We start from the raw sequence: 14,013 nt of genomic DNA on the forward strand, positions 1-14,013 counted from the left end.
TTAAAGGATTTACAGCATGTATTGTTCGTTTGGCGTTTCTTCGAACACATATTCCATTAGTAGAAGTATCCTAAACAAGAAGTGCTAAGAGAAGAAGAACACAAGAAAAAAAAAAAAGTAAATATTGGAGTCAAGTCAGTGGCCTCATATTTATGTCAGTCAGACTCCGAGTTGCAATATAAGCAAATGAAGTCACTTGTTTTTCCCAAATTAAGGCAGACATTGTTTTTACATTTTACCATTAGAATTACTATTTACACTGATGCGTAGGTAATTGTAAAAATACATGAAACTTAAATTTATTACACCTTTTTCATTCATCATTGCTATTTTTGCATTTGAATAAAGTGGTGCCTTGAAATACGAGCGGCGCGACTTGTAACTTTTTTGAGACAACCAGCTATCATTCGGCTGGTTTATTTTCATTACAATTTTTTTTGTTTTGTTGCTATTTCTTACAAGCACAAACTTGAGATCCAAGCGCTGTTAGGTGGCAGTGAACTCATTTCACAATAAGCAGCAGTTTGATAAACAGTGAACAATTTGTCAATGTTAGGCTGCAAGCTGTTTAACGTGACTCCCAGTTGAAGTCCACTGTCAAACTCAACAAATCAATGACAATTACATGCCGTGTATTTAACATAACATTCCTTCAAAAAGGCATGCTAGCTTAACGCTAACATATAGTGGGAAACGACACTGACATGCTAACGGCTAGCATCGACAGCTGCGGTTTTACAAACCCCAATTCCCATGAAGCTCGGAAGTAAAATGTAAATAAAAATAGAATACAATGATTTGCAAATCCTTTTCAACCTAAATTCAAATGAATACAGTACGAAGATGATATTTCATGTTCAAACTGATAAACCTGATTGGAATCGGGGTTTGTAGAAGCAAGAGAGAGCCGAGTACAAAGGTAGAGCAACACGTATGAAGATTGTCACAATACTCACAAGCATATATTCTTTTCCCTCTATGAAAAACGATGTTAAGGCATCTTACTGTGTCACAATAGTAGAAGTACTACACTTCTTCATTTGTGTTTGCCTGACTGTATTCTATTTTCTCCCAGTGTCCAAGGAGGGGCACACCAGAAGGAGCAGCACAATGAATTAAATTGCAGCATGAAAACATGATGTACAAACGGTTTAATTATTTACATTTGGTTTCATCTCCGTTATTACTCTATGCTTTTATAAAGTACCACTATTTATCTTTATTCACAAAAACCATTTTATTTTGTCTTTTTTTTTTTTGCGGTGGCTGGAACAGATTCATGGCAGTTTGAGATGTGTGTTTGGAGTTACGAGCGCGGTCACGGAATGAATTCAATTCATATCTCAAGGCACCACTCTTAACAGTGGTTAACATTTTCTTGGAGTTGTGTAACAGTTGAGAATGTTAAAATGTCACGCAAAACACTGTCTATTCAGTTAAGAGGTTTTATAATGGAAATAATAAAATTGGAGGTTGACCAGCATCTCAGAATAGATTGTGTTCGACCAGAGAGGTTCCAGTGTACTTATAAATAAATAAATATACTACAGTCGAATCTCCTAAAGCACAGGTGTCAAAGTCAAGGCCCGGGGGCCAAATCCGGTCCCCTACGTCATTTTATGTTGCCCGTGGGAGCAAATCATGTGTGTCAACTATCATGATTCTTGCTGAAATCTGAACCGAAATGTCAAATTGTCATGGGTCATAAATAACGTTGAGATTTTGCGCCGGCCCCCCGAGGGAAGTCGTAACTCCGAAGTGACCTGTGATAAAAAATGAGTTTGACACCCCTGTCCTCAAGGATGGTGATATACATAGTATGCATGTGTATCTGCATCACCCCACTTAAGTTTTCTGAGAAGAAGAAAAAAAAAACTATATATATATATATATATATATATATATATATATTGAACATGAGCTGTTCAGACAGTTTTACTTGTATGAAACACATGTTCAGTTTCATGTTAGTCACAGAATAACATTATACCATCCGAAGTAAGGTGATATAAATACTGTGTGTGTGTGTGCGTGTGCGTGTGTGTGTGTGTGTGTGTGTGTGTGTGTGTCGGTGCATGTGTTTGGACTCCAGTTTTTATTGCAGCTTGAGTGTGTTGCATCACGTGTTGGGTCATTTCAGTCCGAAAAGGAATTGCCTCTTTTTCATTCAAAGAAACCCCCCAAAAAAATCCCAGAGTGTGAAAAGTGTGAGTGACCAGGAACGAAATCTAAATCGATGAACAAGGGTTCAAAAGCCCTTGTCGTTACTTTTCAGGGAATAAAACAACAACAACTCTGATTTGAGTTTGTAAATCGGTAGTCAGCGTCCATCATGAGTCTATCACAGCAGTGAGAAGAATCAGTTTGGAGAAATGGTCCTGTGCTTTCCAGTTGGCAAAGAGGGAGAAAGATCACTCCTGAAAGAAGGCAAACAAGGCAATGGGGTGGGCAGAGTCTTGCTCTCAGCTCAGTAGCTCTTAAAGGTGATTGGCTGGTTAACTAGCTCAGAGATTTGAACTTCTGCAGTCTTCGGGCCGCCTAAAATATCAGGTGGCTGGGAACACTAGCGATGAGGAAGGAGTTGGGCAAAGACAAGGAGGTACTGTGAATGGAAAAAAAATCAACATAAATAATGACAGTTTCTTGGTTTTGTGTAAATTTGCGATTTAGTTTTTTTTTTTAAATACAGTGAAACTCCTCTACAACGAAATCGTGTTTGCGGCAAGAAATTTTTCACAACAGGGGGTTTTTCACTGTAGCAAATTTGGTCTCAGATGTAAGCACACACACACCCACCCACACAAACATATGTGTACACGCACACAAACGTATGTGTACTCTATTTTTATTCCAATAGTGCATAAGTATGAGCATACACTTATTTGACACTTCATATTGTCAGTGTAGAAAGAAAAAAAGGTAAAGAAATTGCGAAATTTACAATCAGCATTCACTTTCACTTACATCAATTTCTTGGATCATGTCATTTATTTTGCTTGCTCCGTCTTTCATTTTGATCACTTTTAACCTCTCTTCCAGCATCAGAGCTCTTCTTGTCTTAGCTGCTTGACATCCAAAGGTCCTTTTGTAGCCATTTTAGCATTATAACGTCCACGCTCGTCTGAATCTAACAATAACAAATACTTCTGGACCCGGTGGCTTTTCTTTCCACCATCTCACTGTCTCTACCTAACCCTAACCCAAGACAGCGTTGCTCAGCTGATGTTCATGCAATGAACTTTTAAACCAGCCACACCTCGTAGTTCTAAATGGCCACAGTTAGCTTTCGAAGGCTAAAAACGTTACGCTAACTGGAGCGCTAATGAGAGAGAAGCGCTCCAGTTAGGTCCCTCTTGGCAATGGCAGAGCAGCTATGAGTTTGTTGAGTCCAGGAAACTCGCAGCTGTGACCGAAATAAACATTGTTCACTATGTAAACCAGTGTGGTGTTTGCTGTTGCCGTTTCCGAACGAACCGGTAGAGGTCGCTGTTGGATAAAACTTCGTTGTAGTGAATGTCTTTGCGAGGCTGGAGCAGAGAAAATGATTTCGTATAACGCAACAGGGGTTTTTTCGTCGTATGGGGGGCAGGAGAATGGGAATTGTGTTAATGCATGAAGATTTTTTCACATAAGGGGGTATTTTCGCCCATGTAGGTTTCGTTCTAGAGGAGTTTCACTGTAGCAAAATTAATTTATTTGTGGTGTGTTGATGTGAGTGTACAATGGTATTTGACAGCAATCCAACTTGAACAAAGTGATGTCACGGCAACACAAGCAAGATGGCGTATTGGGGAGGATTTCCTGAAAAGTTGTCATTTTGACAGTACGAGGATTCCGCCGGGCATTGACGATATGTTGTTAACGCCCTGTACATTCATCGGACGAAAAGGAGTCATAAAAGGACCAAAACGATGGTGATAAACTTGAGCCAATATATTGGTTAACGTGAACTTATTAATTAGACAATCAAATTATATCCTATCAATTTACAGTCTTGACTCAGAGTCGCAGTTGGAGGCTAGTATTTGCATAGCGTATAATAAGAGATAGTACTATAACAATACCAGTTGTAGTTTTTACATTGTAATTTTACATTATCCAAATCTCTGGATTGCCCTGCGCATTGCAGTAACTTTGCCTGCTTCAGTCTTTTAAAAAAGTGAAGCTCATTCAAAAAAATGTGCGCTCGTCAAGAGCGCTAAAGCGGCCTGGCGATTCGAAGCATCAATGATGACATCGCACAGCAGTTGTCATACAATGACCTCATTAAAGACCCTGCATCCAGAAAATGCAGACGTATTTCTCTGTTCAAGGCACACATGCATGTTCGCTTTAGGTATAATGATTTCTTTTCAGTTTGAAGTTATTTTTATTTCGGATTTATTTATTTAAGTTGAATTTATTTGATTACTGCAATTAATTGGTTCCTGGTAAAAAAAAAAAAAAAAAAAAAAAGATTGTCCAATGGCATCTTGTGGTATGGTCATTTTGTACCACATTTGGGATAGGAAGAGAACAATGTTTTCCTCATTTGGAGCCTATACCAGGAGATTTTGAACAAGAGGTGAGGTGCACCCTGGACAGGTCGCCAGCCAACTGCAGGGCACATATAGACAACCAGTAACACTGACATTCACACCTATGAAGAATTTTGAGTCTTTGATGAACCTAACATGCACTGCGTGCCTTTGGAATGTAGGAGAAAACCAAAGTACATCCGTGGATGTTGCCCAGATTGAATAACACTAATCGAAATATTATAGTGCTAATATTGTTCAAGGGTTTCTGGTGGGATTTTAAGATCCGTTACTGTACACATCGTAGCGACATACATTTTAGTCTCCGCGAGCTCTTGCGATTGAATTGAATTGAATTGCTCCGGTTGGCGAAAGTGAGTCAGCGCTATTTGCAGTCCTCTTTGGATTTTGAGGGAAATATGAAGCCCTAGATCATCCGGATTGTCGAAATACAGTATGTTCTGTGCGGTTTCCAAATGGACCAAAAAAATGGTGTCGGATGATAATCATCACTAATTAGCAGTTTCACTTCTCAAATAAATAAATAAATCCTGTAAAATCCCGTGAATAACACACCCCCATGTACAATAAAAATGACCCATAGCTACTGCCTAGGTACTGGTAAACATCTAAACAATGTGAACATTTTTCAAATCAAGCCGCTTGATTTGGGATGTTTTTGGGTTTTTTTCAAGCAAATGAGTGTTATTCATGGGATTTTGCAGTATGTTGGATAGAAAACTGAGCAGAGCTATTTAAAGAATGAAAAGACTGATTAAAAAGGAAGGTGGAGAAAAGGGGGAAGTACACAAGAGGGCAGTTGAGACAAAAGTGGCTTGAAGGTGTCTTAGCCACTGTCAAGTCTTGGCAGTCACGGCATAAATTTGGGGTAAGGGCAGTTTCACCTGAAGGGTATGAAATGGTCGGAGGGGAGGCGTGTCGACAGCGCAGGACTAGGACTCAGAGGAGCTGCGTGAGTTGCCGTGAAGGAGCGACTTGTAGATGCTGGAGGAGAGGAATCGTGGGTAGGAGTCCCTATGCATCAGCGTGTAGATCTGCAACTGGGCGTCCTCGAAAGTGTGAGGCGTCGGGTCCTGCATCTTCTTGTTGATCACCTCTCGTACGCGAGCGTCCAGACTCACCTGGAAGGAAAACCAACAAGCTCAGTGAGGAAGATCCCGCCTCAAGATTGCTCACCTCAAGTCCATATATCTTTTCTCATGTCAAATTATTAAGCAGGGTGTTTTTATCTACAGTATATTGCATAATCATTCCACCCTGCAAAAATTGAATCGTTCAAAATTATGAATGTCATATTGATCCCCATGTTGTCTAACCATCAATGTAAATTTCACACCACAGATCAAATTCACTATGATAAATAAAATTACAGGTCATTTTCTTTTTGTGGTCAAGTACACATCTTTGCCAATATTATGCAAATGTCTCAGTCTAACACCACATTTTATTTACTCATGCCATTTTATCGATGAAGATCTACAATGTCACCCATTAATGTCACATAAGGAATTTATGTTATTTTTTTTAAGTCCTCGCATACACAGCGGGCCACGGGAACAGACTGGCACTTGGCCCGGTTAACATACATCCACCTAAGGAAACTGAGGTGTTATCTGTAGATGTAGTGCTACTTATCACATTTTACTGGAAAAAAAAAGTCAACTGGGCTGTGTGTTTTTGTGTCTGCGCACACAGCGGGGACTATTCGAGAACCGTATTTTCCGCACTATAAGCATTCCATTTTTTCACGAGCCGACTGTGCACTTTATAATCCGATGCACCTTAAATATGGATCAATATTCGGATTTCTTGGATACAGTATTTTAAATGTTCTGTGCTTTGTTGTTCCAGCTGCAGCGGTTTTCAAAGCACCATATAAATAAAGCTGTATTGTATTGTATTCCCTTTAACATAACTTCATCTAGTGGACGCATAAAGCAACGGCAGCCACTATTATAGCTTCTATTCTATGCACCTTATAATGCGGTGTGCCCTATAGATGAAAAGAGTTTTAAAATAGGCCATTCATTGAAGGTGCGCCTTATACTCCAAAGTGCCTGAAAAATACGGTAATCGGTGGAATGATCGATTGGATAATCGATTGCAGAAAGATTTGTTTGTGACAGCCCTATAACTCACACATACTATTTTACTGACAAAAACATTTACTTAACACCTTAGAAGTAAATTATTCACTGTTTCTACGCACCCCCCGATTGTGGAACTGCCTTACATTGTGTTCTCACGCTATCGCCACTTGACACATCTGGGTTTACCCTCCCAGTCCTTCAACTGAACTGGACCGCTGAGTACAAACATGGCAAATAGAACCATCTCCATGCATTTCACTTCCACACCATAGCACCCAGTACACAGTTGCTATGACTCACACACGCGTTTAAGTTTGATGTTGATGCTTTGCCATGAAAATCTCTCATCGGTGCATGAATGCTTCCATTTACCATTCACATACTCATAGACACTCACCTCTTCCAGTCAGCCGATATTTATAGAACAATCTCATGTTATGTTCTTATGTTTTCTCTTTGCTCCCATTTAGGAATGTGATGAACACACACACACACACACACACACACACACACACACACACACACACACACACACACACACACACACACACACACACACACACACACAAGCTTTAAACCAAGGTCAGACACAGAGAGAAAACCAAACAGGCTTTTGCACAGTCTAGTGTGTGAATGACAGCAACTACTTAGAGCTTCATGTGCCCGTACACACACAAGCACACACACACACACACACACACACACACACACACACACACACACACACACACACACACACACTTGAAATTTTAAGAATCTTTGTGTAAAATTTACAAGAATCTTCAGTTAGCCCAACATACATACTACTGTAAATGTAATTCTGTAGTAGAAATTCTTCAGCAAAGATGCTCATGGAAAAAAAAATTGTTTTTGCACTCAGGCAGATCTGCGGACAGCTGACACACAAAAAATATAAGCCTTTGGATTTACTTAATTCAAACGTACAAGATTAAAATGTGGTACAGCAAACTGATGTGAGTTCCCTCTGTTTTCCTCAAAAATAAACAACTTTATGTTAGTTTAAAATACTTTAATCATGTGTATCAAAAATCAAGTCCCTTATTTTCCACACTATAAGGCGCTTCGGAGTATAGGGCGCACCTTCCATGAATGGCCTATTTTAAAACTGTTTTCATGGATAGGGCTCACCACATTATAAGGTGCATAGAACAGAAGCTACAATTGTGGCTGCCGTCGCGTTATGCATCCACTAGATGGAGCTACGCTAAAGGGAATACAATACAATACAGCTTCATTTCTATAGCGTTGTCAAAACCACTGCAGCTGTAACAAAGCGCTTTGCAGAACATTTAAAATACTACATCCAAGAAATCAGAATATTGATCCATATTTAAGGCGCATCGGATTAAAGCAAATCACCGAACCTTAACCCAAAGAAGCATGCATTTCAACTCTTGTAGAGGAGACAGAAGGGAGTAACCCCCAGGAACAAACAAGAACTGAAAGATGCTGCAGTCAAGGCCTGGAAAAGCATTTCAAATGAATGCAACAGTCTGGTGAAGTCAATGGGTTGCAGGCTTGATGGTAGTTATCACAAGTAAGGGTTATGACACCAAATATTACATGTTACTCACTTGAAGTTAATTTCAGAATGTCCATTCCACTACTTTTGATCCCATGAAAATCGGTGGCTCCAAACAAAAAGCGCTCTGTCCCGAGTTGTTGAACACATCTTGACGTAAATACTATGATGTAAAAGATGGAATTTTTGTCTGATATTCATCGTTTACCATCAGCGGCCTTTAAGCAGGCTGTAAAAAGTTTCTCAGTCAGCCACATGTATTCCTCTTTGCGATTTCAACACAGCATAAGCTCGTTCACAGGGCGGAACATTCCAAACATTTGGTTTTCTGATTTCGTGCACCGGCTGTAGACCAAACAGCTATTTTTAAATGTTCGTATAATCAAAATGAAACCGAAATAGCATTGTTTTTCAATCAATTTGATTACATTTCAATGCCTTCGGACATGGTATATCGTGCTTTTTAATGCCATTGTAGGACTTTTTGCAAAATCCATTTAATGACGAATGCTTTTTAATCAACTGGGGAAACTGTTTAACATTCAAACAGAACTTTATTCTCAACTGCTGGTTAGTTCCACTCATGTTTCGTTTCATACAGATTTCACTTGCGTTGCTCGGAACACATTGAAATCAAAATTGTAGGTTGTTTTTGTTGTTGTGCTCAGCGTGCGATGTGTTTCACTCGACATGCATAAAACTTGTCAGGGAATGCAGAAAATGAAACCAGAACTTGAAATGTGTGTGAATGTGTGTGTGTGTGTGTGTGTGCATCCACTAGATGGAGCTACGCTAAAGGGAATACAATACAATACAGCTTCATTTCTATAGCGTTGTCAAAACCACTGCAGCTGTAACAAAGCGCTTTGCAGAACATTTAAAATACTACATCCAAGAAATCAGAATATTGATCCATATTTAAGGCGCATCGGATTAAAGCAAATCACCGAACCTTAACCCAAAGAAGCATGCATTTCAACTCTTGTAGAGGAGACAGAAGGGAGTAACCCCCAGGAACAAACAAGAACTGAAAGATGCTGCAGTCAAGGCCTGGAAAAGCATTTCAAATGAATGCAACAGTCTGGTGAAGTCAATGGGTTGCAGGCTTGATGGTAGTTATCACAAGTAAGGGTTATGACACCAAATATTACATGTTACTCACTTGAAGTTAATTTCAGAATGTCCATTCCACTACTTTTGATCCCATGAAAATCGGTGGCTCCAAACAAAAAGCGCTCTGTCCCGAGTTGTTGAACACATCTTGACGTAAATACTATGATGTAAAAGATGGAATTTTTGTCTGATATTCATCGTTTACCATCAGCGGCCTTTAAGCAGGCTGTAAAAAGTTTCTCAGTCAGCCACATGTATTCCTCTTTGCGATTTCAACACAGCATAAGCTCGTTCACAGGGCGGAACATTCCAAACATTTGGTTTTCTGATTTCGTGCACCGGCTGTAGACCAAACAGCTATTTTTAAATGTTCGTATAATCAAAATGAAACCGAAATAGCATTGTTTTTCAATCAATTTGATTACATTTCAATGCCTTCGGACATGGTATATCGTGCTTTTTAATGCCATTGTAGGACTTTTTGCAAAATCCATTTAATGACGAATGCTTTTTAATCAACTGGGGAAACTGTTTAACATTCAAACAGAACTTTATTCTCAACTGCTGGTTCGTTCCACTCATGTTTCGTTTCATACAGATTTCACTTGCGTTGCTCGGAACACATTGAAATCAAAATTGTAGGTTGTTTTTGTTGTTGTGCTCAGCGTGCGATGTGTTTCACTCGACATGCATAAAACTTGTCAGGGAATGCAGAAAATGAAACCAGAACTTGAAATGTGTGTGAATGTGTGTGTGTGTGTGTGTGTGTGTGTGTGTGTGTGTGTGTGTGTGTGTGTGTGTGTGTGTGTGTGTGTGTGTGTGTGTGTGTGTGTGTGTACACGTATGGGGAGGGGGCGGTTATAACCTCCACCAAGTGAGCCTCGTGAAACTTTCTAGATCTGCCACCTTCTGTGAGGACGCTATGTGGAGAACACCCACAATCCCACAGAAAACATGCAAACTCCACAATGAAAGGTCCAAGACCAGATTTGACTAGACTAGGACTATTTTTTAAAGAATATTACAAATGGTTGCCAAAAATGAGGAGAACTGGTCTTTTTCACCATCTTTCCTACCTCTTTTGGTGACAGTATGGAAATGTAGTCCTCATAGATGGAGCGTGACTTCTCCTCAATGGATTTCTTGTTCTTTTCCTGTTTGAGGTCTTCACAGGCCAGCCAGAACAGCATGTTCTCCTCACTGTACTCGGTGCGCAAAAACTCCCGAAAAACATTGCGTCCCGCCGGGTTCCTCATCAGCTTGTCGAAGGACTGAGACCAGAGCTGCATTTCCTCCGCTGAAGGTTTAGTGCTAGTGGGGGGAGCAGTCAGGAAAACCACTTGATTATCTACTTTTTCAATAGCTAACTGTCACACCTCTCCTTTCAGGTCACTTGCCCTTCCTCCTGTGCCAGTCTGATTGTCAGTCCAGCCCTGACTGTTTCCACCTGTTGCCCCTGACCTTGTGTTTAAATGGTCCTTGTCTCCCTTTATCCTGCGCCAGTGTGTTTCGTCTTTGTGCGTACATTCCAGCCTTTGGCCAGAGTTCTGTCTAGCCCCTGCCTTGTTTTTGCAGTCATGCCTATTTTGAGTTTTCAAACCGTTGAAGCTCTAATAAATCTTCCCTTTGCTCTGAAGCCTGCAACTGTGTCCTGTATTCAAGTTTGGCACTGATGGCTAACAAACCGTTTTCCAAGTGCGAGGGGGACTGCACACGAATGGACAAAATGACGAAGAACTTAATGCCACTCAGTGGAAGTGTCAATTGTGACCCTATCGCATTTATATTTTATCTGTTTGTTAACAGACTACTTCATGGTTCATCACGTTTAATTAAAAATGTTTAGTATTTTGTATTCAATTGTTCAAAACTATTTCAAAATATTCCTAACGTTTTTTTTTTTTTTGTGTTTGTTTCTTTGCTGTGCTGACAAACTTATATGGCACACTTCAGCCCATTTATCAGTAATGAGTGGACTGAACATTTACCTTGCAAGTCGACTAACAGTGCAGCCCTAAATTTTAGATCTGCGCACGTAAACTTTCAAGTTAGGGGTCACTACACTCATTTAAAAAAGAAAAAAACAAAACAAAACAGTCTGGAGCCCTGCAAAGAACTTGACAATGACTCAGTGGAACACTGACCTCCACTAAAGCCAAACCTCTACTGAACTTGTGGGCCATCATATTTGTGGTTCTTTGTTTATGTGTTTATTAGTTAGCACACCATTTTATGGTTTGTGAAAGATTATGATCATGCAGACAGTGCCAGGATAAGAGGTGTTTCCACAAAAGAGTCAAATGGTGAAATTAAATTCATGTTATTAGAACATTCAGCCAGTAAAATGGAATGACTTCTTCGTCAGCCCAAGTGCAGGCCATCCAAAAAATTATTTTGGAAGTTGATGTGCCACATTAGCATGTTAGGTGTGGACTCACCAAGCTTCACAGTTTGGTATTGTTTCCATCTTGTTGTCCTGTGATATCCTCTTCCTCCTACGTCTCCTCCTCTCATCTTCATTCCTGATATTAAGACTGACATGATAAGACGGCTTTCAGACAGGAAACACACACACACACACACACACACACACACACACACACACACACACACACACACACACACACACACACACACACACGCAAACAGCCACACACTGATGAAAGAACTTTTAAACACACTCAACCACACGCACAGATCTTACTTCACCATACACTGACAACACCCACCGCAGTTGTGTTAACAGCAGGGTGTATGTGAGAGAAATTTCCACAGGAAAAAAATGAATGACCAAAAAAAAAAAAAAAAAGGCAACACAATACACAGGTGTCCAATTTCTGATCCACAATTTTGAATCAGCTTAATTAGTAGTTATTTGATTTTTTTTTTCCGCTTGAGTACAACCTTGAAAATTCTTCTGTCTCCATGTACTACCATCGTGCACAACATTAAAACACAGTAACGTAAGAGGCCTACGCGGCCATCAAAAACAAGATGGAGGTTTTATTCTTCAAAGGTATATTCAATATATCATAAGCCACTGGAACATAATGCGCAGTTTGAACATTGAAATTGTGTAAAATTAAAAATCTGTACTTAAATAACACTGGTCAATCGCAAATTTGAATCAGAGATGGCTTCATGTGTCCCTCAACGTACGCTTCATTTTCCCATCACTACATATTTCTATAATACAAATTATATTATTGTTACTATATTATGATTATTATCATTATTATGAAAACCTGATGTGCTAGAGAAAAAAAAAGTGGGAAGATTCGGAATCGGCGCAAAAAAAAATCATCTCTAAAAGTTTCATTGCATTGCTGATTAAAACAATTAGCAAACTTTTGTTGATAAGTGTAAAGTTTCAATTGAAGTTTATTGCACCTAAAAGGTAAACAAAAATGTTTTCTACACAAACATTTCAGTCCCTAAACATTGAATACAAATGTATTGAATTAAAGTTAAATACAACTGAACTGGATTTAGGCTGTCATTTGTGGCCCACTAGAGGGAGCCATCATTGCCAGTGAGTTAAACAATAAAACGTGAATGGTCAACATTCATTGAGTCACTCATGTCTGATTGGTTCATCCAAAAAGTGTATGTCTGTTTTTCTTTTGTGTGTGTGTGTGTGTGTGTGTGTGTGTGTGTGTGTGTGTGTGTGTGTGTGTGTGTGTGTGTCCTACCATGAGCAGCTGCAACAGCAGCACCAGCAGAAGCAGCAAGCGCTCGGCCGCTGGGAATTGTGGGTCGTGTTCAGGCCTTGCACCGCTGGGCTGCTCAGCGGTGAGGTTTCGCTGCGACCCACCCCCATGGCCAGCTCACCCTCTCGCTCGGCCGGGATTGGACCTGTGTACTTTAGAAAAAGAGAGGTTGTCATACATTTGGACTTTTTGTGAACATCCGACTTTCTACACCGAGTATGTTGATCAGTGGAATTTGATTTCCCTTCCAGACTCTCTATGCTTGTGTGTTTTGTTCTAAATGTTCTTTTGTGTTAGTGGTGATTGTTACGGCAATCCTTGTGTGGCTCATTCCTCCGGTGATAAATTCCTTTTGTGTTTTTACATGCCTGGCCAGTGAAGACGATTCTGATTCTAATCCCAGTTAGGAATGAAATGGCATTTAAAAGAAAAAAAAACAACTACAACACCACAGGTTATTCTACAAGAAGGTTCTTTCAATGTTATTCTACAGAGCAAAGCCCATTGGACAAAGTTTGCTGCGAAACGTAAATCTAACCTCTGTAATTCACAATTCAGGTTACTGAGATCATATACTCTTAAAAGGCAGATGTAAACAACAAAGTCCATTCATTGAGAGGCTCTTACTACTCCATAGTATCGCAAAACATGTATGGACAACAGTGTTTTCAGCAAAAACAATACAAGAAGTTGTCAGTAACAATGGCAACGTAAGATGGCCGCCAGGGGTCAAGTGTTAGTCCAGTCATTTATACTGTAAGTCTGTGACTACACTGCAACGTGATTAGGATTAATATTGTTTTGTGGATTTGGGGTGACCTGCAAGACAAGTGAGTAGATTTTTTTTTTTTTTAGAATAAATTTAAAAAAATGTTTTGCACATCTTGCTCCTCAGTTTTGTGCCGTCCTTGAATGGTAATTTTTATTATTGTATTAATTATTTTCATTTATTTATTTTTTTTATTATTTAATAATTATTTTATTACAAGAGCCCTTTGGAAATGACAGTTTGTGGTTTT

At 39.6% G+C, this 14,013-nt stretch overlaps 1 protein-coding gene across 10 annotated transcripts in view; it reads right to left on the reverse strand.

Annotated features, from left to right (window-relative positions):
• Positions 1-1,881: 1,881 nt before the first annotated feature.
• rgs19 (regulator of G protein signaling 19) overlaps positions 1,882-14,013 on the reverse strand; it is a 32,645-nt gene continuing 20,513 nt past the window's right edge. For 8 of the 10 annotated variants that reach the window (XM_019891510.1, XM_019891512.1, XM_019891509.1 and 5 more), the window contains 5 exons: positions 12,977-13,146; positions 11,723-11,818; positions 10,361-10,595; positions 5,423-5,659; positions 1,882-2,602 (listed from right to left, as the gene is read on the reverse strand). In XM_019891510.1, coding sequence (XP_019747069.1) covers positions 5,471-5,659; positions 10,361-10,595; positions 11,723-11,818; positions 12,977-13,146 — 690 coding nt within the window. In that variant the 3' untranslated portion in view covers positions 1,882-2,602; positions 5,423-5,470. Of the gene's footprint in view, positions 2,603-4,435; positions 5,660-10,360; positions 10,596-11,722; positions 11,819-12,976; positions 13,147-14,013 lie in introns of those variants that run through there. The other 2 variants (XM_019891514.1, XM_019891513.1) reach the window with 2 other exon arrangements.

The sequence above is a fragment of the Hippocampus comes genome, unplaced genomic scaffold (assembly GCF_001891065.2).
Source record: "Hippocampus comes isolate QL1 unplaced genomic scaffold, H_comes_QL1_v1.1 scaffold174, whole genome shotgun sequence".
In the NCBI taxonomy this organism is placed as follows: domain Eukaryota; kingdom Metazoa; phylum Chordata; class Actinopteri; order Syngnathiformes; family Syngnathidae; genus Hippocampus; species Hippocampus comes.